At 38.5% G+C, this 26,085-nt stretch overlaps 1 protein-coding gene across 1 annotated transcript in view; it reads right to left on the bottom strand.

Moving 5' to 3' along the window:
- The window catches only part of SMARCC1 (SWI/SNF related BAF chromatin remodeling complex subunit C1), a 125,561-nt gene extending 103,175 nt beyond the window's left edge, over window positions 1–22,386 (bottom strand). The window contains exons 1-5 of the mRNA XM_070776781.1: window positions 22,177–22,386; window positions 13,384–13,503; window positions 5,604–5,689; window positions 1,375–1,456; window positions 203–295 (exon numbers count right to left, since the gene is read on the bottom strand). Of these exons, the coding sequence (XP_070632882.1) occupies window positions 203–295; window positions 1,375–1,456; window positions 5,604–5,689; window positions 13,384–13,503; window positions 22,177–22,371 (576 nt within the window). The 5' untranslated portion in view covers window positions 22,372–22,386. The remainder of the gene's footprint in view (window positions 1–202; window positions 296–1,374; window positions 1,457–5,603; window positions 5,690–13,383; window positions 13,504–22,176) is intronic.
- Between the last annotated feature and the right edge of the window lie 3,699 nt (window positions 22,387–26,085).

Genomic DNA, 26,085 nt, shown 5'->3' with positions numbered 1-26,085 from the left:
TATCTCAATAATGCTAGTGGGAAAATGCTATTCTAGGCTAAGAATTGAAGGCAAGGGGAGAGAGAAGAAAACTTGGGACTAACCCAAAGAGAGGAACTTTCACTTTATGCATATATATATAGAAATCAAAAGATATAATTTATAGCTGAGATTCACAAGAATTCTATATACACAATGTTTCTGAAGTGATCATGTATATTACCTGATGTCGTTTGATTATATCTTTCAATTTGTTAGCCAACTTCAGATCAATGTCTGGAATGAGGTAGATGTTGGGTCTGGCCAGACAATTGCTCTGAGGGAAAAAGAAAACATTTCCAAATTCTTAGTTTTGAAATAATGTCACATTACTTATGCATTTACCTTAATGACAAAAGTTGGCACTCAAAGCCAAACTGCTTAAAATAGGAAGACATACTTTGCTGTAGCATGTAAAAGCCTTATTTCAATACAAAACCTAGGTGTTCAGCAGGCTACTTAATGCCATTCACTGATGAAAAAACTGCTAAGACTCATGACCTACAGAAATTCATTATACTTTTCATTAAGGTATTATATTGATAAATTAATCCTAGTCAATTTTACCTGGACTCGAGAGTCTAAGTCTCATGTAGCATTTTCACCTAACCTGGGGGGTGGAGGGTAGAGGGGGGTACATGGGGAGGGATGCCCAATTTGCTTCATCATTTAATTTACTTAAAATATAAAAACTGAATTATAGCTCTTTCCCCCCATTTCTAATCTTATGAATAGCAACGATTAAAACATGCATATTAACTCCCCAAACCATCACCAAAAATTAGACAAGATACAGAAACTGCTCAGTTATTTCTCTTAGTTAAGAGCCCATGAGAAAAGTTTCAGGAATTAAATTAATGATAATACCCAGCAGAATTGTCAGTCCCCTCTCCCCACGAAGGTTAATTCAGTGATTATTAAAAATTACTTATTAGTAAAAACACTAAGAAAGAAAAGAAGAAAATTAAGTGTTCTCTTCTCCAAGTTATAATCTAGTTGGGGAAATAAGATTTCTATTTACGGTACAGCCATGAAACAAATCCAAAGAAAATGACTGTATAAACAAATGACTACTAGGATGAAAGAATGTTCACATTAAATATGAAAGATCTAAATAATGGATTAGTGAAATTACTAAAGAAAATATTATGAATTATCTACCATGTTTAAGAAAAATATTCTGTAAATGACATAGTCATACCTTATAGCTCTAATCCCCAAAACTCATAAAAATAATACAATAATAGATTTCAGGAAACTTTTCTCCCTTTGATCTTTGAGCTAGAATAAAGCCAATCTTAGAATTAAAAGCATATTAAAGAAAAAAAGTTTTAACAATCAAATTTTCTGAGTTACCTGAAGCAATGTTTTTTCAATGTTCATAAACATTTCAACATTACGATCCATTCGGGATGGATTCTGCAGATCAAACCTCCGCCTGTAAGCAAAAAATCATTAGTTAATTTGCCTCCGACTTTAAACAAAAGTGAAAACTTGGTTTTAGTACCCAATACAAGTGAGCTCAAAAGATCTGGATATTAAAATAGCACTCTACAAAATGTATAACATATTTTCTTGGCAGTATGAGAAATCAATGTCAACACTGTCATAAAACATTACATTTAATGATATTCAATCTACTCCAGTCAAAATGAACTACCCAATTCAAGAAGCGTCCCCTGTTTTCTGTAGATCTAAGATATTTTACATCATATATAAAAAAGTAATCCACAGATCCAAAGGCAGTGAACTACTATACCATTCTCCAAGTATACGGAAAGTGTCTACTTTATATATGCTTAAAAGTTATCTGTTCAAAGTCAAGAGTGTCTATAATGCTCTTAAGAGCCCACTACTGTCCCAAATGTGGTAAAATTCATCTATTTACCTACACTTCAACTCCTTCCCGAATGTTTATCTAAATACCCAAGAATAACATGTTACTGTTATTTCTACCTATTCTTAGTCATTTCCAGAGATTCAGTTCAGTCAGCTCAGTCACGTCTGACTCTTTGCGATCCCATGGACTGCAGCATGCCAGGCTTCCCTGTCCATCACCAACTCCTGGAGCTTGCTCACACTCATGTTCATTGAGTCGGTGATGCCATCCAACCATTTCATCCTCTGTCATCCCCTTCTCCTCCCACCTTCAATCTTTCCCAGCATCAGGGTCTGGAATTCCATCACCTCCACTAGCTTTGTTCACAGTGATGATTCCTAAGGCCCACTTGACTTCACATCCAGGATGTCTGGCTCTAGGCGAGTGATCACACCATCGTGGTTATCTGGGTCATGAAGATCTTTTTTGTATAGTTCTTCTGTGTATTCTTGCCACCTCTTCTTAGAATCTTCTGTTTCTGTTAGGTCCATACTGCTTCTGTCCTTTATTGTGCCCATCTTTCCCTCAGTATCACTAATTTTCCTCAAGAGACCTCTAGTCTTTCCCATTCTATTGCTTTCTCCTAAACACTTTGGTTGGGATAAAGCCTTTTCTTCAGGAGGAAAAGGGGGCAACAGAGGATGAGATGGTTGGATGGCATCATCACCTCAATCGACACGAGTCTGAGCAAACTCTGGGGCATAGTGAAGAATAGGGAGGCCTGATGTGCCACAGTCCAGGGGATCGCAATGAGTCGGACATGACTGAGTGGCTGAACAACAAGGACATAATACAATTCTACAAGACAACCTGTTATTTTTTTTAATGTAGTTTTTTCAGGAAAAGAAGAAGAAAGAGTAAGAAAGAAAATCAGAAATGTTCTAAGAGGCTTAAGAATCAGGCTTCCCTGGTGGTTCAGTGGTGAAGAATTCAAGGTCAATGAGGGAGACATGGTTCAATCCCTGGTCCATGAAGATCCCACATGCTGAGGAACAACTAAGCCCATGCATCACAACTACTGGGCCCGTGCTCTAGAGCTGTGTGCCACAGCTAGAGAGTAGCCCATGCTCTCTACAACTAGAGAAAAGCCCACACAGCAACAAAGACCCAGAAGAGCCAAATATTTTAAAAATTATTTTAAAAAGAGACTTAAAAGAGTCATATGAACCAACTGTAGTGTATGAATCTTGTTTGGATACTGTTTAAAACAAAATATAAAAAATATTTGTGAGATTATCAGGGAAACAAGCACTAAGTAGATAGTATTTAACAATATTGAAAAAGTACTGATAATTTTCTTGGCTGTGATAATGGTACTGTTATCATGCTTTCTTAAAATCTAAAAATTAAAAAAAAAAAAAATCTAAATTTTTTTGATCATGCCATGCAGCATGCAGGATCTTAATTCCTCAACCAGGGACTGAACCATGACCCCTGCATTGGGAGTGCAAAGTCTTAACCACTGGACTGCCAAGAAAACCTTTAAAATCTAATTTTAGAAATAAATACACAGAAGTATTTACAGATGAAATTCTATAAAGCAGAAGATGCATGACTAGAAATAGTTCACTGTATTAGTCTTTCTTCTTTTATGTATAATTTATATTTTCCATAATAATAAACCAAAATGGCTTGCCAAACAGTAATTTGATAACATGGCACATTAATGCTTTTCTGAATCTACAGTATAAGTAAGCAAAAGTACATATATGAATATTAAGAAAAACTGAACAAAACAGGTAAATACAGTATAACCTTTACTTGAAATATTTTATCTGACTTATTTTTAAATTACCAAGAGTATTTAAACTTTACTTTTTAAATTATGCAAAGATGCTCAAACCTGCCCAAAAGGGAAATGTAAATTAAACTAAAATTATAAAACCTTTTTCAAATCTATCACAAATTACTTGGATGAAAAGATGGAGGTAATACAAATAAATACAACTGCTGGCCAGTGAAAGGGGAAAAGGTACACTGTTAATACATTCTGGTTGGACAATAAATCAGTACAATTTTGTTTGAAAATTTGCCAATTGTTTGTATTATGTTTCATGTTATTTCAACCTGAGTATCTTAATTCCTTATGATCTCATCTGAGTCAGCAGCAGAATCAAGATGACAAGCCACTATTCAAGTGCCCAACTGGGTGGACAGTTAAGATATGCACTGTTGGAACATAAGAGATCCACTCACTGCAAGTGTGTAAATCACAGGAGACAGGGGAAGGTGTGTACTGCAACTGGTTTATAATTGTACTTGAAAGAGGATAATTCTGCTACAATCTGAGAAGATTTGGAAAAATTATTATTCTTCACTCCTCTTAAAGTCTGTAACTCTATCCTTTACTTCTCTGTTGGCCTGATATTTAAGCCATAGATGATTTATTTCATGTAGCCTTCTAAACCACCTGAAATCTTTTCAGATAAAAATATTTCATTGTATTGATACACTAAATAAGCAAGTTTCATAATGACTTAGGAAGTCATTTCACTTTGAGACTCTGCCCTCAAGAGTCCAGGCTGGACTTGGGAGACACAAGCTGTAACAAGAAAATCAACAAAGGAAAGAGTTCCAACTGTGATCTAGAGTGCAGACACAAAACATGTATGAGTCCCCAGACATGCTGTCAATCCTATCAACAAACCAAGGAATACTCTAGTGAGAGCACAACACCAGAGCTGCAAAGAGAACTGAAAAACAGGAAGCTAGCTCTGATGACAACAAACTCTCATGCTCATTTAATCAATCAAATAATATCTATTAAATACCCATTCATATACATAAAGTTCTAGTAAATAAGATATATGTCTGTATCTCTTTCCACTTACCATAAATAAGTCATTTACTTATAAACTTTTCCTGATTACTGATGCAAATACTTACTGGCATTTCTCAATCATAAGGTATTGGATTAGCTTACTTTTTACGTTAAAAGACACAAATTACGTGAATATTCTCCTGGAAAGATGCTAAGATTATAAACCGTACAACACAACTAAAACCACCAAACAACTTCAATACACTTCAGCGCCCTCCTAATCCCTAACCTCACCCTTATCCTTGAAACAGAACCATCATCATTAAACACTCAGTAGTCCTAACAGCTGAACTTCCCATCCTGAGATGGAGAAAACCCAAGAGTTCAAGAAAGAAAAGGAGGAAAGCACCGAGAAAGACAGAGAAAGGAGAAAAGAAAGAGTAAAAGGAAAAGCAAAACTGTAGGAAAAAAACCACCAGGAATTCCCTTCCTAGTTCCATCACTGCCCTCATGACCACCTGCACCCCTCTGAGCCAGACTCCTTTTGTGTTCCGAGGGGGGCAAGCTGGATGACTCTTACTTGGAAGTCCACAGAACACTTAAAACTGTTATCTTTCAGCACACTGTAAGTTATTTATAATAAACATTTATGTATTTCATAGTGAGCCTACCTTCCAATGTGCTAATAATGTACATCCATCTATTATCTACATGCGACCGTATATGAAAAATATCCTACATAATAAATGTAACAGTTGTTTGATATTTTTCTTGGTTGTGGGCACAAAAGTAAATTAGGGCCCTAGATAAAAGACAACGTACTTTGGGATATTAATCATAATATGCTGATAGAATTCTATAATGCTATATCAAGGAGTAACAGGTTTAACGTTGGAAAAGTTACACACATCACAGCAAAACATGCAAATAAATAAAAAAACTTACCATCCCTGTTCATTTTTGTATTTGTAAGCAGCCCCAAGAATGTGACACAAGGTGCCTCCAGCTTTGAAATCCATGAAACATTTTGCCTAAAAGATGATACAAGTTACACATGAGAAAAAAACTTCTGACAATTACTCCTGTCTGAACTCTAAGCTTTTTACCTAAGTGCTAGCTCATTTGTGTCTGACTCCTTGCAACCCCATGGGCAGTAGCACGCTCCTCTGTTCATGGGATTTCCAAGGCAAGTATACTGGAGTGGATTGCTATTTCCTTCTAAAGAGGATCTTCTAAAGCCAGGGATTGAACCTGCCTTAACAGTTGGATTCTTTACCACTAAGCCACCTGGGAAGTCTAAGCTTTATATAAACTCAAAATTATAAACTACTCCTAATTCAATAACTTCCTTACTTTTTTGGAACAAATTGAGGCACAAAAAAAATGTTTCTAGTTTTAAGTAAACAGTCTATGAAAAAAAAGACTTACAAAAGATACATCAAATTTTTTCAGCAGAAAACATTAATGGACAAATTAATGATATACTACTAACTCCACTGGTAAATTTCAATTTAAAAAACTAAGTAAAATTCAAATTTTAAAATGTATAATAAGAAATATCAAGCCAACTTCACCGATGAACGCAAAAATCCTCAACAAAACACAAGCAAACCGAATCCAACAGTACATTAAGAAGATCATACACCATAATCAAATGGGATTTACCTCAGAAATAAGCGAGGGTTTTTCAATATCCATAAATACACAATAACAAACTGAAGAAATCATATTATCATCCCAACAGATGCAAAAAAAGCTTTTGATAAAATCCAACATCCATTTATGATTAAAAAAAAAAAAAAAAACCATTCTCCAGAAAGTGGGCACAAAGGGAACATATCTCAACATAATAAAGGCCATACATGACAAACCCATAGCTAAGATCATACTCAATAAAAACTGAAAGCATTTCAGTAAAAAAAACTGAAAGCATTCCTTTAAAGATCAGGAACAAGACAAGGATACCCACTGATACCACTCTTCTTCAACATAGTCTTGGAAGTCCTAGACATAGCAGTCAGAGAAGGAAAAGAAATAAAAGGAATCCAAATTGGAAAGTAAGAAATAAAACTATCTTCAGATGACATGATACTATACATAGAAAATCCTAAAGACACTACCAGAAAACTTCTAGAGCTCATCAATGAATTTGGAAAAGGTGCAGAATGCAAAATTAATATATAGAAATCTGTTGCATTTTATACATTAACAACAAAAGATCAGAAAGAGAAATTAAGGAAACAACCCAACTTACCATCATAACAAAAGAGTAAAATACCCAAGAATAAACCTACCTAAAGAGGCAAAAAACTTGTACTCTGAAAACTGTAAGATGCTAACAAAAGAAATTAAAGATGACACCAGCAGATGAAAAGATATACCATGTTCTCAGTATTGTCAAAACGACATCACTACCCAAGGCAATCTAGCTTCAATGAAATCCCTATCAAATTACCAATGATGTTTTTCACAGAACTGGAACAAAAAAATTTTTTACTTGTATGGAAAAACAAAAGACCTTAAACAGACAAAATAATCTTGAGAAAGAAGAACAGAGCTGGAGGGATCACAGTCCCTGACTTCAGATTATACTATGAAGCCACAGTAATTGTAACAGTATAGTGCTGGCCCCAAAACAGACACACAGATCAACAGAACAGGAAAGAAAGCCCAAAAGACAAACTAACGCACTTATGGTCAATTAATCTGTGACAAAGGAGGAAAGAATATACAATGGAGAAAAGACAGTCTCTTTAATAAGTGGTGCTGGGAAAACTGGACAGCTACATGTAAAAGAATAAAATTAGAACATTCTCTAACATCATATACAAAAATAAACTAAGAATCCATTAAAGACTTAAATGTAACACCAGTTATTATAAAACTCCTAGAAGAAAACATAGGCAGAATGCTCTTTGACATAAATCACAGCAATGTTTTTTTGATCCATCTCCTAGAGTAATGGGAACAAAAACAGACAAATGGGAAAAAAATTAACAAATGGGACCTAATTAAACTTAAAAGTTTTTGCACAGCAAAGAAAACCATAAACAAAATAAAAAGACAACCAACAGAATGGGAGAAAATATTTACAAATGATGCAACTCAAACAAGGGATTAATTTCCAAAATAGACAAAAAGCTTACACAGCTGTTTAAAAAACAACAAACCAACAATCCGATAAAAGAAAAAAATGGGCAGAAGATCTAAATAGACATTTCTCCAAAGAAGACATACAAACGGGTGACAGGAAAATGAAGATCGCTAATTATTAAAAGAAATGCAAATCAAATCAAGCAATGATGCTGAAGCTAAAGCTCCAATACTTTGGCCTCCTGATGCGAAGAGCTGGTTCACTAAAAAAGACCCGGATGCTGGGAAAGATTGAGCACCGGAGGAGAAGGGGTTGACAGAGGATGAGATGGTTGAATTACATCACTGACTCAATGGACATGAGTTTGAGCAAACTCTGGGAGATAGTGAAGATAGAGAAGCCTGGCGTGCTGCAGTCCATGGGGTCACAAAGTGTTGGACACAACTTAGTGACTGAACAACAAATCAAAACTACAATGAGGTATCACCTCAAGCTGGTTAGAATGGCTGTCCTCAAAAACGTTACAAATAATAAATGCTGGAGAGGGTGTGGAGAGAAAGGAATCCTCCTATACTGTTGATGGAAATGTAAGCTGGGGTAGCCACTATTGAGAATAGTAAGGAGGTTTCTTAAACTAAAAATAAAACTACCATATGATTGAGCAATCCCACTCCTGAGCATATATTCAAAGAAAACCATAATTTGAAAAGATACATCACCCCAATTTTCACTGCAGCACTATTAACAATAGCCAGGACGTGGAAGCAACCTAAATGTCAATCAACAGAGGGATGGATAAAGATGTGGTACATATACAGCAGAATTTTACTCAGCTATAAAAAGGAATAAAATCATGCCATTTGAAGCAACATGGACAGACTTAGAAATTAGCATACTAAGTAAAATAAGTCAGACACAGAAAAACAAATATCATGATATCACTAATATGTCAAATCTAAATTTTTTAAATGATATAAATGAACTTAAAAACAGATAACCAAAGAGAGCTTACTATAGCACAGGGAACTCTACTCAATATTCTGTAATAACCTATATGGGAAAAGAATCCAGAAGAGAATGGATATATGTATATATGTATAACTGTATATATATGTATAACTGAATCATTATGCTTTAAACCTAACATAACACTGTAAATCAACTATACTTTAATACAATTTAAAAAAATAAAAAACATAAATAAAAAAGCAGAATACAAAATCAACTAGTTTTTCGTGTTACAATTATGTTTGTGTTACGTATGCATATGTACTAAAGGCCTTGAAGAATTATGGAATAACAAGAAATTTTACTTGTGGAGGTAAAAAAACACTTCTGTTTCAATTCATATCATGTTTGTCTGTGCAATATATTTTGAGCCTTACAAAGCACCTTTTCCCCCCTAAATCTTTCTAATTTCTCAGCATTAGATAGAACATATCCTATGTTGAGCCAGCTGTTTAATATCCAATATGACTTAGTGAAGTGACATGAAAGTCACTCAGTCATGTCCAACTCTTTGAGACTCCATGGACTAGGACCCACCAGGCTCTCCTCTGTCCTGTGGATTTCCCAAACAAGAATACTGGAGTGGGTTGCCATTTTCTCCTCCAGGGGATCTTCCCAACCCAGGGATTGAACCCAGGTCTCCTGCACTGCTGACAGATTCTTTACCATGTGAGCCACCAGAGAAGCCCTTAATACGACTTAGGAAGTTAGTAAATAACAAGTTCTAGTTTGATTAAAAAAAAAAAAAAAACAGCCCAAATAGTGAACTCTTACACCAGTACTACTCATTCAGGAAAAAAAAAATGTTTAAGGTAAATAACTTACATGTTTCACTGAAACATTGTCTGCTTTACTGTCTCTCTCCTTCAGTTTTGCTTTACACCATTACACTTTATTGTATCAATCCCTTTCGTTTGGGAACAAGCTAAACACTATTTGGAAAGAAAAAGAAGTAAATCTGGTTCCTCTAGCACTAAACCATGAATTATTTCTAAGTACAGCTTATGTCTAAAAATATTCTCTTTAAAATCTTTTAAAATTCAGAAAAACTATAATGGATTAGTTCCCAAGAGTTTAATATTCCCCAAATAAACCATCCTGTAAACACTACTTTTTAAGACACTCATATAACCCTAATTAGGAATACCAATATAATGTAAATCACCTTACATAAAATACTTCGTGTAATGCTACATGTAAATTTTATTCTAAATGATTTTATACCTGATAAAATATAAACTATACATAAGTGGAGAGTGAAAAAGTTGGCTTAAAGCTCAACATTCAGAAAACGAAGATCACGGCATCCGGTCCCATCACTTCATGGAAAATAGATGGGGAAACAGTGTCAGACTTTATTTTTGGGGGCTCCAAAATCACTGCAGATGGTGACTGCAGCCATGAAATTAAAAGACGCTTACTCCTTGGAAGGAAAGTTATGACCAACCTAGATAGCATATTCAAAAGCAGAGACAGTACTTTGCCAACAAAGGTCCGTCTAGTCAAGGCTATGGTTTTTCCTGTGGTCATGTATGGATGTGAGAGTTGGACTGTGAAGAAGGCTGAGCGCCGAAGAATTGATGCTTTTTGAACTGTGGTGTTGGAGAAGACTCTTGAGAGTCCCTTGGCCTGCAAGGAGATCCAACCAGTCCATTCTGAAGGAGATCAGCCCTGGGATTTCTTTGGAAGGAATGATGCTAAAGCTGAAACTCTAGTACTTTGGCCACCTCATGTGAAGAGTTGACTCACTGGAAAAGACTCTGATGCTGGGAGGGATTGGGGGCAGGAGGAGAAAGGGACGACAGAGGATGAGATGGCTGGATGGCATCATTGACTCGATGGACATGAGTCTGAGTGAACTCCGGGAGTTGGTGATGGACAGGGAGGCCTGGAGTCCTGTGATTCATGGGGTCGCAAAGAGTCGGACACGACTGAGGCGACTGAACTGAATTGAACTGAATGCATATTATATTATAGTGTTTTAAATGACAAAAACTTCAACCAGTTCCTGATTTGATCATTCTAATCTAGTTGATAACGTAAAAGAACAGGAAATAAACACTCAAGTATTTGGAGGTAAAGGAACATGGAATTCTCAGATGATTCAGAATATGCACAAACATGTAGAGAAAAACAGAGTAAGGAAGCAAATGTGAAAAAAAAAAAAAAAAAAAGGAAGCAAATGTGGCAAAATGCTAAAAACTGGGGATTCTAAATGAAGGAAAATGAAAGTTCTTTACACTATTCTTGCAAATGTTTACTTTCAATTAATTTTAAGCTTATAAAGGTTACCCCCAAACCCTCAATCTGCCATAGTACAGAAAATATGCTCATTATTCAGCTGAATAGCTCCCATTAAGTACCTCCAATATCTAAACATGTATTTATAAATTATATACATGTATTTACTACAATGCTAATATACTATCTAACTTAAATTACATGTAAAAAAGTAGGTATTTTAAAGAGTAACTAAAAAATAATTAAAACAGAAGGAATGCTCTTGCTCTACAAATGTGAATTCAACCAGCACCCTGTAACTCTCAAATGTCTTCCTCTAATTCAACGTTTTCTCTAAAACTCCAAATCTCATTTCTAACCACCTTCAGGATTTCAAAATCAGAGATGCCCTACAGGAAAGCTAACTTCAAACAGACTAAACTGAGTACCTTTCTCCAGGAACCTGCTTTTGCACTCTCGCTTTCACCTTAGTGCTAAAGGAATCTGCTCAGTGCAGTCATCCCAGGCAATTCTTTCTTATTTTAGCCCCACAACCCATCCTCCCACCAAAACAAACAAACAAAAATCCCCACAAAAAACCCCCTCTCACTATTTCAACTTTCTATTCTGACTATAGCTCACTTGGATTAGGAGAGCAGCTTCTTCATGGAGAAGGAGATTTTAAAGCCTCCAATCTCAAGGCTTCCAAATCATTCTTCATATCAAAGCCTGCAGGATTATTATAAAGCCCAAAATTGATTAAGCCACCTCTACTCTCCCCCTTGTTCTGGTTCCCAATCACTTTCAAGATAAAAGCCACACTTCTATCCTTTTATGACTGATTCTGGCCCATCTCTCTGCCTACCGTTCTAACCCTGTTGAACTATCTGAAACCACATTAAAGTGCCAAAATTTTCTAAGGCCTTTAGGGTTTTACATATTGCTCTCATTGCTTGAAAATCTCATCTTTCTTTCAGGACTCAGTTCAAATGTCCTTTCCCTGGGAAAACATCTCCTGAGACCAAAGGCTCTATTTATCCAGCTCAAAGAAGAGAGTAAGTAAGCCCCCTGAGGACAAACAATACACTGCATTACTCCTTGAATTCTCAGAGCTTAGCACGGACTCAAATGCTTAATTTTTGCTAAACTCAAATCAGTGGGGGTAGGCAGTACCCTTGAATAAATGTTGTTGGGTTAACCAGGTGATCATATGGAAGAAGATAAAACTGGATCCACTGCTCACAATGAATACCAAGATAAATTCTAGATGGATAGGGAGTTACATGAAAAAACCCACACCATACAAATAATAGAAGAATGCATGGCTGAAACCCTCTATCACCTATGAGTGGAGAAAGAATCCTAACATGATTCATAAAACCACATCCATTTATTTGACTTAATGAAAATAAATGTCTGGGTGGCAAAAATATCATAAGCGAAGCAGACAGATTTATTCCAAGGTCAGTAAAATAATATTTTTTAGTCCTATTTATATCTGAGAGATCAGTGAGTTATTAAAACAAAAAGGTTAATGATGAAATAAGAACACACAAACCAGAAGCTTTTTAGATTTAAAAAAAAGTCTACCAATAATAAATTCAGTAGTGGCAACAAATAGCAGACTGGAAACTACAAAAACCCAAACCAGAGAATTGGAAGACAAAAATTACAGGAAAAGTATATGACAGGTAGTTCCCAGAAATCTAGTATTTGTACAATCAGAGTTCAGAAATATAAAGAAATACAGACAAGCAGAGAAGACTAATAGACCGAATGTTCCCAGAGGTAAAGAAACGTAACTGAGTTTTCAGACCATGACTTACGAGAACTAGAAATATTTATTAATTTTAAAGATCAGTATGAAAAAGGGAGAAATCAACAGATAGTATCAGATTTTTCTGTATAAAATCAAATGCTTAAGAAAGAACAAAACCTACAAATTTAAAAAAGAATAAAACATGACCAATATCTACACCAAGTCTAAGCTCTAGTCAAAATACCAACTTCAAGGGGAACAGAATCATATTCTCACATAAGCTAAGAATCTCATGTACAAAATAAAAGAAATTCCACAAAACAGCATTCTAGCCACAAGAACTGAATCAGGAGAAAAAAAAGGGAAAGACTTAGTAAAAGGCAACAAAGAAATTACAACATAGTAAAATGTTAACAGATAAGTCTAGGTAGTAAATATTGTGATGTCTAACGCCAATGTTAAATGACTCCTGAAAGAGATGCTTCCTATAGTTCAAAAGCAGTAACATTCTACAGCAAAACTTCTGTAGAGATTCCTCCTTTTCCCTATTCTGTACAATAGCACCAGCAAAATAAAGAGCTGTAGGCTCCACTTAAGAGTACAGAAACAGAAGCTGTCCCAGTGTGAGAAGCTGATGTACTTACCGGGAGCTTGGTGAAGGCCGGGTTGGTGACATGCTTCCCAAAGGCATCTTCCTGGAACTGAAGAAGCTGTACCACCAGCCCAGCCAGTGTTTTATTGGTAGGAGCATCTGTGTGAACATACTGCAAGATAAAGACAGAGACTCAAAAACTGGGACAACTGTGCAGAAGATAATGTTATTAGTTTACTTCCTAGTACCTAAGCATTGGCCCAGTGGCAGATTTTTAAGTGTCTGAGACACTTCTATAAACAAATATTGGGGGCAGTGGGCTGGATAAATAACACATCCTTTTAGGGAACAGATCTTAAGGATGAGAAATACTATGTCCAAGAAACCAAACCGAAATCATCTCATCCCCACCTGGATGGTAAGATCCTGGACCTCAAACTCAAGCCTGATGCTATAAGGGAATGAGAGCTATTGGCTACTGAATTTCGTATGTGGCCAGAGAACCGACTATGTTAAAAGTTTTTCAAACTAATCCACAAACTCTTTGATGTTCCTCTCATCTAGAAGTGGGGATCTATGCCCTCTTCTATTGAATCAGACCATCCTTAGGGACTCACTGAAAACCATGCAAGAGAAGTGAAGCTGTGTGACTTCCGAGGATAAATCAAAAAAGATCAGACAGCTTTGCTTCCAAATAGTTCTTTTGGGACATCCACCTTTAGAGCCCTGAACAGCAACAAAGGTGTCCAACCACCCTGACACCACCACACTGAGGAAGCCCAGGCTGCCCAGAGAGGTCACATGGAGAGGCCCCAGCTGATGTCCCAGAAGACTGACGGTATAACCACCAGACACATGAGTAAAGAAGATTCCAGGTTTCTGGTCCCCAGCTGTCAAGTCACCCTCAACCATCAAATGTCCCCAGTCAAGGGCCCAGACACCACTGAGCAGAGACAGTCATCCTGACCATGCCCAACCAAATTCCAGACACACGGGAACTATTAAGCGTAATAAAATGGTTGTTTTATGCCATTTTAAGCACATTAAAATGGTTGTTTTCATGCACTAAAATAAAATACACATGTGCGGGCACTTAAAAATGGTTATGATGGTAACCTTTACAAGTGTTTGGTCAAATTTTAAAACTCTTTTTAAATAAATGTACACGAAAAGTTACCCACGCTGATGTACGTAATGTCACAAAGGGCAAATCCATGGTAGACAGCAAGTGAACATCACAGCAAGGAAAGACCAAGTACATGACAGGAAAAGCGTAGATTAGTGAGCTCAATTACATGTAGGTTTAATTTAGTATTAAGCACTCAATATCACTTTGAAAGGCCATCAATTTTTTTTTTTAAACCGCCAATTCTGAGCAGGAAGAAATATCTATACTTCCATTAAAAAAAAAAAAACAAAAAGCCCACTGTTTCTCTTTCTGGAAAAATCTCTTTCCCAGTACCACCCCACATTTCAAAATTAATGTTTCTATTGCAATAAATAATGTCTGATATCTATACAGCAAAATATCAGCTATATCATCTACTGTTAGTTACAATGCTTTAAGTTGACTGGTTCCCATTATGTGCTACTGCCAAAGAAAGAGCATAATATATTAACAATAGGGCAGGCAACTCTTCTTAAAGCTTAGTATCCTCTCACATTTTTATTTGTTCAAGTATACTAGCTTTCCTCTCTATGTGGAACAGCCAGAGTAAGTTAAATTTTGCCAAAGGCTGGTATTTTGTTGGAATGCTTTGTTTTACACGAAACCCTCTAGACCAAAGGTTGGTAAAACCCAGCCCACTGCCTGTTTCTGTGTGGCCCACAAGCTAAGATTGGCTTAACATTTTTAAATGCTTGGGGGAAAAGTTTTAAGAATAATATTTCATGACACATGAATATTATATGAAATTCAAATGTCAGTGTCCATAAACAGTTTTATCAAAACACAGCACACTCATTCATTTGCACTTTGTCTATGGCTGCCTTCCCCCAACAGCAGAGTCGAGCAGTTGCCACTGAGACATGGTCTGCAAAGCCTCAATATTTACTCTCCGGCCCTTTTATAGAAAAAGTCTGCCTATCCTTGTTCTAAACTACACCTTTTTATCCTTACAAATAGCTTTCTTTTATATCAAAGGTGTTCTGTAAAAACACATTTCCGTAAGGCTATGAAGTGAAACGTGTGTCAGACATAAGCCCAAAACTAGAAATATGTTTCATACAATTAAGCACATAAGATGTCAAATCTGTTAGTATAAAATAATGGTTCTTAAGTTTTAGCCCCACTCCCAGTCAGGTCCAAGAATCTGCATTCGTAACAAGTTCCCATGCAACAGTATGGGAATGGGCACTACATTTAAGAACCACTGGGCTTTCAAAAACAAATCCACTTCAAATATTGTCATATGTCATGTATCTCAGTTAAAGAACACATTTATTATAATCTAAAAGTTAAAAAACGAGGTAAGCAATTTTTAAATGTTAAAAACTACTTACAATTCCCCTTTCCTATAATACCAATTCACACAAAAACCATCAAGTTTAATTTTCTGAGGACTATTGTTCAACACAGTAAATCTTTAATGAAGAATACTCAATTTTGACTGTAATACTGAACGTAGTATAATCTTTAATAAAGAATAAACTCTTCAAGTGTAACCCACACAACTGGCAAAGTATGTTGTACATACTCACAGGGTAACTTCACAATCTTTAGTAAGTACAAGCTTCTCCAAGGGATCTCATAATGTATTGCAGGGTTTTCGCACATGGTAAGGCAACATGAAAAATTAATACCTGCAGACAACTGAACAGTGTCAAATCCTAAAATTGAAAAAGGCACCATTTGGAGGAAGGTTGTTCAGCTAAAACCAAATCAACCCTTTAGGCAAAAATGAATTGTTAATGACCTATATACGTAGCTTTGTGTGTACTCTAAACTTCACCACTATCTGCAGATGTTTCATTTAACATACTGTCACTCAAAATGAGAAAGATTTCACATGGACAACCCTACAGTTTTAGAATAAAGATAGCAGGTTCAAAGCTCAATCAAAATGGTTACCTTAGATATATTAAAATCCAATTTTTAAACTATAAAATATTTTTTTAACTGCTTACTTTCTCAAATCACTCACAAAAATTATCAAACATGAAAATACATTTAAGAGATGACATTTTTAACTCATTAATTTGACATACACATATTATGTAAACTATACTCATACCCTCTCAAAAGGCAGGGTATGACTATTATAAGATTTTTAAATCAACTTTTAAAAATTTCAAAGAGTAACATTCTATTTAATCAATCAGAGGGATCAGAAGATATCAAAGGTATCACTAGTATCTCAAATTTATATAATCCCATCTTCAAGGACTATCTCTTTTGATTCAAAACAACAGCCTACAGGAATTACAAATGAACAAGTAAAATGTAGAAATCAAGTGATCTGCTCAATGACATCAATCAGTGGCCAAGAGTACTGAACTCACATTTACCAACCCAATGTAATGCTCATTCTACTATCCCATACTGACAACTCAACTCCTCCCCAAAATCTCACTTAAACATAAAAAGATCCTAATGGTTTTCAAGATAATAAATCCTGATTAAAAGTGTTTTATCTCCTTGATTAAAGGTGTTTATTAAAGGTGTTTTACAGGGGGAAAATTTAATGATTATAGAGACAACTTCAATCATAAAAATTTGTATGTGAACCGTGAACTTCCTGATGTTCAAGCTGGTTTTAGAAAAGGCAGAGGAACCAGAGATCAAATTGCCAACATCCGCTGGATCATGGAAAAACCAAGAGAGTTCCAGAAAAACATCTATTTCTGCTTTATTGACTATGCCAAAGCCTTTGACTGTGTGGATCACAATAAACTGTGGGAAATTCTGAAAGAGATGGGAATACCAGACCACCTGACCTGCCTCTTGAGAAATCTGTATGCAGGTCAGGAAGCAACAGTTAGAACTGGACATGGAACAACAGACTGGTTCCAGATAGGAAAAGGAGTACGGCAAGGCTGTATATTGTCACCCTGTTTATTTAACTTACATGCAGAGTACATCATGAGAAATGCTGGACTGGAAGAAACACAAGCTGGAATCAAGATTGCCGGGAGAAATATCAATAACCTCAGATATGCAGATGACACCACCCTTATGGCAGAAAGTGAAGAGGAACTAAAAAGCCTCTTGATGAAAATGAAAGTGAAAAAGTTGGCTTAAAGCTCAACATTCAGAAAACGAAGATCACGGCATCCGGTCCCATCACTTCATGGGAAATAGATGGGGAAACAGTGGAAACAGTGTCAGACTTTATTTTTTGGGGCTCCAAAATCACTGCAGATGGTGACTGCAGCCATGAAATTAAAAGACGCTTACTCCTTGAAGGAAAGTTATGACCAACCTAGATAGCATATTCAAAAGCAGAGACAGTACTTTGCCAACAAAGGTCCGTCTAGTCAAGGCTATGGTTTTTCCCGTGGTCATGTATGGATGTGAGAGTTGGACTGTGAAGAAGGCTGAGCGCCGAAGAATTGATGCTTTTGAACTGTGGTGTTGGAGAAGACTCTTGAGAGTCCCTTGGCCTGCAAGGAGATCCAACCAGTCCATTCTGAAGGAGATCAGCCCTGGGATTTCTTTGGAAGGAATGATGCTAAAGCTGAAACTCTAGTACTTTGGCCACCTCATGTGAAGAGTTGACTCATTGGAAAAGATTCTGATGCTGGGAGGGATTGGGGGCAGGAGGAGAAGGGGACGACAGAGGATGAAATGGCTAGATGGCATCACTGACTCGATGGACGTGAGTCTGGGTCAACTCCGGGAGATGGTGATGGACAGGGAGGCCTGGTGTGCTGCGATTCATGGGGTAGCAAAGAGTCGGACACTACTGAGTGACTGAACTGAACTGAATCCAAAAAAAAAAAAAGTTCAACAGCATGTTTTACTTAAGACAACAACAACAAAAAATCTTTTAGTCTCAAAGTTTTGATTAAGAAAGTTAGGAAAATATGCCTAGAAAGCTGTATCAATATGTCTGCTTTATAGTCCCTGTGACATTAATAACATATTAAAAGTTTAACTTCTCCCTAAACAATTCTATTGCAGATGTCCCATATGAAAAAAATAACTGTCTTAACCTGTTAAATACTATATATAAAGGGCATGGAAATACCTTCCTTGGGCAATCTAGTCTGTTTTAGTGATCATTGTTAAATCTAAAGCATCTTTATTTAAATCATCCTGAAATCTTTAATTTCAGGAATAAGCCAAACTTTGGGAAGAAACTTACCTGGAATCTTAATGGCTTACAGATACACTTCACCTTCTCAATGTTTTATCATCTGAAAACCACTCTGAACTATGGATAGAAAAATACCTTTCAGTGTTAAGGATAAATGATACACACCAAATAATACAAAACAGGCAGCTTAGGTAGATAACCAGCTTCTGTACTGCTGCAGTGCACTGAAAATGCAACCTTGGGCATTCTCCGCTTCCCTAAACTGGTCACCTCCTCTAGACTCCTTTGGCAAGTAGAAGCTCATCCCAGTCAAGAAGTATTCGCTTTCCTTTCTATAATGCTAAGGCAAATGAATCAACAAAACCTAAATAAATAGGTTTCTATAGGTTTCTGGTCTAGTTAATCTGTTCATTCATGGAACGAAGATTTACTGAGCACCTTCTATGGACATTCAGAAGACAAAAACAATACAAGGGAACTCTCTTTTAATTTGAAATCACCTGGCTTTTACAGGCAGGTGCCAATGTCTATCTTTTCCACAACATTGTGAATTTCTTAAAGAGAGGGATTACAAATAGCAAAAAGAAAATAAAAGGTGGTGGGAGCGGCCGGGGTGGGGGGGGGTGTGTTGGAGCTGGAGCCAGGTGGATCTTCTCTGAATCCTGAATTTGTAACTCCGAACTGTAATTCTTAGAGAAGTTACTTAAACCTCAAGTCTCAGGTTTCTATCATGGGGAAAATGAAGTAAACAATATCTATCATACGGGACTACTGTGAGGATTTAAGCAAGTTATGTTTTAAATGCCCAGATAAAGTGGATGCTCAGGTTGTCCTCATAGTGCATGCGTAAAACCATCAATAAAAGTGCTACTATCAACGTCATGTTTATTTATTTGCTGAGATTTATTAATTTGAAAATACAGTATTAAATGCAACACAAAAGTTAAGTTAAAACCCATCAATGTGTACACCAAGGAGAGATATAGTATGTATGGAAGAAGCAAAGAACAGTCTTGTAAATATTTTTACCGAATCAACAACCACTCTAAGAGGCTGATAGGATTCTGACTATCGAGTCCAAGGATATGCAATTCTGAATCTGAACAGGCCTAAGAAATACATTCCAGTTTTATGAAACACTGAGAGGCCAAACATAACTTTAACTCTGTCTTCAAGGCCTCAGGGACACGGAGCCAGCATTAGCCTACTGGCTTCAACCCTCTGGGACAAACCTTGCAATCAGGCTCACAGCCACTTCCTCATCCACCCAAACCCAGCTCTGAAAGACTATCCAACCCTAAAGCTGCCCTCTGAAAACTGGTCCAAAAGAGATGCAGTCTGGAAAGGTAGAAATAACTATCACTGTACTTCCTTTTTTTCTATTCCCTTCCTTGCTATCCAAAAGAATATTCCTCCTGAGTATCTCTTTCTTAAAGCTACACTGATAAAGTAATATAATATTATATGTCAATTATATCTCCATAAAACTGGGGTAAAAAATCCAGCCTGGGGCTTCCCTGGTGGTCTAGTGGTTAAGAATCCGCCTTGCAACACTGGGACATCAGTTCGATCCCTAGTTCGGGAAGATCCCACGTTCTGCGGGGCAACCAGGCCCCTATGCCACAACAACTGAGCCTGTGCTCTGAAGCCCATATGCAGCAACTACTGAAGCCCTGAGCACCCTAGAGCCTGTACTCCGCAACAAAAGAAGCCACTGCAATGAGAAACCCATAAGAAGAGTAGCCCCCACTCTTTGAAATGACAGAAAGTCTGAGCGCAGCAACAAACACCCAGTGCAGCCAAAAAATTAACTAAAAAAAAATCCAGCCTGGGAGGGAAAAAACATTAAGGTATATTAAGACCCAAAATAGTGCCTGAAGAGGATGTGATAAACAATAATTTCATAATATAAACATATTCAATTCCCTCAGCTACTACCATAAGCTCTATTGTTTACACAAAAAAAGTGACCAATTTACCAATGTACAAGGAAAAACAATATTGTCTACTTAACATATAAATGAGGAAAATCTACAATCTCAAATGTGACTCCAAAATTCCTGGGGGAATAAAGTCAAAGCAACAAAAGATATATAGTAATTAAGAATATATGTCACCTCCCACTTTCTAAAAACGGATGTGTGTGTGTGTTGTGTGCTTAGTCACTCAGTCGTGTCAGACTCTGTGACCCCGTGGACTGTAGCCCGCCAGGCTCCTCTGTCCATGTGGATTCTCCAGGCAAGAATACTGGAGTGGGTTGCCATGTCCTCCTCCAAGGGATCTTCCCAACCCAGGGATAGAACCCAGATCTCCCACACTGCAGGGGGATTCTTTACTATCTGAGCTACCAGGGAAGCCCAGAACTTGAGATAAGAAATGGTGAGTTCTGAAAGTACCACAGTGGAGTATCAAAAGAACACAAGGCCCCTGCCCATGCCTAACAACTTCCAAAGGCTGAAGAGTTTCACTGCACTGTACACCCGAAACCTAAAGTAGGTTTCTAGACTACTTTATCTTTTCATTCATGCAACAAATATTTACTAAGCAACTACTAAGGGTCAGGCAACTACTAAGGGTCAGGCAATGAGGATCAAAACTGTTCCAGGACACACTGTAGTGAACAGGCCAAACAACGTCCTAGCTCCAGGGCAATGGTCCACAACGGAGGAAGTAGAGAACTGTGAAGGGTGTTCAGGAAATTCTAGGACACAAAGAGCAATTTTTTTTTTTTTGGCAGTCGGCCTTCTAAGGGGGTCAGTCATTCCTAAATAAATTATATAAAGGGGAAGCTAAAAAAGCTGTTATAAACAATGGGACTAAGTCACAACTTTCAGTATTAATGACTCAGTCCAACTAACACTCCAAAGGCACGACAAGCAGGTAAATGAAAATAATCCCAAAAAACGGTATGAAAAAACAAAGGTGATGTGAAGTGGGGTGACCTAACACGAATGGGGTTCTCAGGGAAGGCCTCACATTAGCTACAAGTCAACATTAACTCTTGCATTCCCACTATACATAAGCAGAGGGAACTGTGAAGTAAAAGCCGTCGTTTTTTTTACTATTAGTGAGTTTCCAAGAACACTGTGATCCATTATACTAACCTGCGGTTACCGACGTCCGAGTACAGCGGTCCACAGTCCTTTTTTAGCATATCAACTACAGGTTTAGGAAAACCTTGGCTACCTCACTGGACTTTGAAGACTAGTCTCTTAAACAAAACTTGCCGCGGCTCTTACAGCTCGGCTCAGACAGTTTTAATAACCACTGTTCACACACCTAAAGCGCCTAACAAAGAGGAAGAGTCACACCCTCCGGGTCACGAAGCCCGACCCGCTCCCTCACAAGCGCGGGCAGGGGCTTTCGCCCGGGATGCCCGGGCTCCCAGGAGCGGCGCCCCGAGGGCCCGCGAGCCCCGGGCGCGCGGGCGCCGAGAGTTCGCGGCGGGGGCGTGGCGGGCCCGGCGCCTGCCTTTGTTGTCCCTCGTGGCGCGCTGGGGGAGGGGCGGCCCGAGGCCCGCGAGGCCAGCAGCAGACCCCGGGCCCCGTCGCGTGGCCTCCCGGGCCCCTACGGGCGCGCGGACCCACCTTCTTGTAGTGCTTGCCCAGCCAGACCCGCACCGAATCCAGCTGGGACACTGTCTCCGGGCTCTCCCAAAACTTGCTCGCCGGGCCTCCGTCCTTCCGCCGATAAACGGCCAGGCCCGTGGCCGCCGCCGCGCCTCCTGCGCCCGCGGCGCCGGCCGTCGTCCCCAGCCCTCCGCCGCCCGCCGCCGCGGCCATCGTCGCCGTCCGTCGTCCCCACCGCCCGGCCCTCCCCGGCCCTCGCGGCGTGCCCCGTTCGCGCCCGCGCGCGCAGCCGCCACCGCCGCCTCCCGGCCCCTCCCAGCCAACCCTCTTCCGGCGCGGAAGCCCGGCCCCGCCTCTTCTCGGGACCGGCGCCCTAACCGACGAGGGCACGCGCGCACGCATGCGCAGCACTCGCGCCGGGCTAGGACGAGCCCCCTCCACCCGCCTGTTCCGCCTGCACCGCGGACCGATTACCCGCTGCACCTCACAGCTTGGGCTTCCGTGCCTGTGGCTGTTTCCCCGGTACCTGCGTTGAATCGTTATGTAGTCTACATCTGCACGGTGGTTCTGTGTCACCATCTGCCACCGCCGGGGAGAAAGGAGCTGGTGTGAGATGGTCCGAGAGGAGAGCGCGTTTCGAGTGTCGCGTGCCAGCAGGGGAACCCACACGCCGGGTGGGAATCTGCACCTGTCCCCGCTTGCCCTCAGACCTTCTGCACGTAGTGACCCTGTCGTCCTTTGTAAACATCCATCTGGGACCCACACCTTCGGCTTCACACACCTTCCTCCCCACTCATGGCTCCAGCCACACCAGCTCATTCCTGCCTTGGGGCGCTTACAACAGCTATTCCCGCGACCTGGACCCCTCTTCCCCTCTGATTGTCACTTGTGAAATGAAAGTCGCTCAGTCGCGTCCGACTCTTTGCGACCCCATGGACTATATAGTCCATGGAATTCTCCTACCAGAATACTGGAATGGGTAGCCTTTCCCTTCTCCAGAGGATCTTCCCAACCCAGGGATCGAACCCAGGTCTCCGCATTGCGGGTGGATTCTTCACCAACTGAGCCACAAGAGAAGCCCAAGAATACTGGAGTGGGTAACGGATCTTCCCGACCCAGGAATCAGACCGGTCTCCTGCATTGCAGGCGATTCTTTACCAACTGAGCTTGACGCTTTCAAAATCATAGCTTAAAGGTACTTCAGAAAAGTGATCCCTCCTGACCTTGCAGTCTTGAACAATCATACTCGCTCGACATTGTCGCGGTAGGACTCACCATGACTTGGTATTTTTATTCTCTTACTTTCCATATAAATTACATGAGAGCCTAGTCTTGTTCACAGGTATACCCTCAGTGCTGAGAGGAAGGCCTGTTACCCAACAGATGTTCAATAAATATTTGATGAATGAATGACTGACTTATAGGGAGGCAGAAGAGTTTTAAATTATTAACAAAGTGTGATTGGCCATTATGGAGTTCTGAACATAATGCTCTCTGACCCCAGAACAGAAAGTGACAAGCTGTTTGTGAGTTTTTCAGACCAGTCTTTAAAGAAAAAAAGAGAATATGATCAGGGAGGAAGGGAGATTGCAAACACGTGAGGGGGCGGAGGGGGGGGGGGAGGGGGGACTGGAACAAAGGTTTTAAAGTGTGAAAGCATGCTTGGTGAAACTCCTTAAGCCCATGGACTGGAAGCAAAGATGTTACTTGGGGTGGCAGAGAATTTTGAATATCCTGTAAGCACTGGAAAACCAGCTTGAAGACACAGAACGACATCACCAGATTTATAGATTAGAAAGTAGCTACTGCAGTACTGTGAATGAGAGAATAGAGAGAGAAAGCCTGGAAAAAAAAAACGCATGGACAACAAAAGAAAAAATTGGACTTCATCCAAATTAAAATCTTTGGTGCTTCAAAATACACTGACAAGAAAATGAAAACACCCACTGAATGAGAAAAAACCCTTGCAAATTATAAACCTGATGAGACATAGTCAGAGAATAGGGAAAAAAAAAAAAACTCTTACAACTTGATAATGAAAAACAGCAAGATCCAATTTGACAAATTAACTAATAACCAAATGGAATAAACTTAGTACATGCAACATTATGGATGAATCTCCAGGTATTATACTAAGTTAAATAAATCTTACCTGAAGGGATATATACAGGATGATTCAATATATATGAAGTTATAGAACAGGCTAAACTTCAAAGTAGGGTTCCCTCTGGGGAAATAGAGGGGAAGGAGGGACACAAGGGAATTTCCTGGGAGTGACAATAAGTTGATTTGAAATAGATTTGCATTACACCGATGTATGCACACCAGTTGTGGAATGGTAAAGAAAATTTATGCATTTTACTATAAATTTCCCCTCAGAAGAAAAGAACACTAAAGAAATACTGAACTCTTGTTCAAAATATGCATGCTAAAGTGTTCAGTGATGAACTATATCTTTCACCTAGTTCTCAAAGCTACATGCGAAATTCACACAGTGATCTATCAAAAAGTATTTTTATTGCTCAATAGGTGAAGAGTTGATTAGGTTTCTTCAGTTTTTAAGAAAAAAGAATTTTGAAAAGAACTGGAAATTGCGTAATGGTTTGCCAGTTGTTACAGCCTTCTCAGTTTCTGGGAAGTATACCAAAAAGCCTTCTCTAAAATGTACCAAAGAGTATGGTTTAGTAAATATTTTCTCTTTAATTTTTTATTTTAAAAAAATTAAAAATTTTTTTCTTTCCATTTTGCTTTCCAAAACTCTGTGTTGAGGCCTGACTTTCAATAGATCGCAGCGAGGGAGCTGCTCTGCTATTTACGAAACCCCAACCCAGAAGCAGGTCGTCTATGAATGGTATAGCACCAGGTTCCCCAAGAACGAACGTGAGGTGTGTGACAGGTGAGGGGGTGGCCGCCTTTCAGGTTTAGCAGATATCTTCTGTAAAGGGTCAGATAGCAAATATCTTCTATAAAGGGTCAGATAAATATTTCAGGCTTGTGGGCCACATGTTCTTTGTGACAACTACTGAGCCCTACCCTTGTACCACAAAAGCCGCTATAGGCAATACATAAATAAGTGAGAATGGCTGTATTCTAACAAAATTTTATTCACAAAAACAGGTGGTAGACAAGGGTTTTTGTTTGGGTTGATGAAAAAGTTGAGGAGATGGATGGTAGTGATGATTGTACAACATTGTGGTTGTACTTAATGTCACTGAATTGTGTACCTAAAAATTGATAAAATGGTAAATTTTATTATATATTTACCACCCAAAAAAAAAAATTTTTTTTAAGCACAGTGGCAAGCCAGATTGAGTCTGTGCTGTATTTTGTTAAAGACACCTGACGACTAATATACATGTTACCTTTAGCTTAGAAGCATCTCCGTTAAATCAATTTACTCAGAGCTGCTTGAGAATATTACAGTATTGCTTGCTTCATTGAGCTTTTATTTTTCCAGAGGATTAGGTATATTGGTAGATTAGGTATACCATCTAGACCTTAGAGCCACAAATTTAGCTCATGTAATTTATGGAAAATGTCTGTCATATTACCTAATTGACAAAGTCAGTCTTATTGTCAACTCAGTTGGCAAAAAAATTGTTTTGTCAGAGAAAATTTCACTTCATTTTTCAATTCAAATAAATGTGTTAATATTTGTCAAGAAATAAAAGCTCTGAGGAATAGATTATATAACATTTTATTAGATGGTTATTAAAAGCAGTCTGGTCAAGACTGAAATGATTATTTCAAAAACCTTCCAATAAAAACAAAGAAACTAAGAAAAGAGAGCTTAAAAAAAAAAAAAAAAAAAACTCCCAACAAAGAAAAGCCTAGATATTTTGATGGCTTCAATGGCGAATTCTACCAAACATTTAAAGAACTACTAATATTAACCCTTCTCAAACCTTCCACAAAAAACTGAAGGGA

The sequence above is a fragment of the Bos indicus genome, chromosome 22, assembly GCF_029378745.1.
Source record: "Bos indicus isolate NIAB-ARS_2022 breed Sahiwal x Tharparkar chromosome 22, NIAB-ARS_B.indTharparkar_mat_pri_1.0, whole genome shotgun sequence".
Taxonomy (NCBI): Eukaryota; Metazoa; Chordata; class Mammalia; order Artiodactyla; family Bovidae; genus Bos; species Bos indicus.
This window is presented reverse-complemented; position numbering and strand designations above follow the sequence as displayed.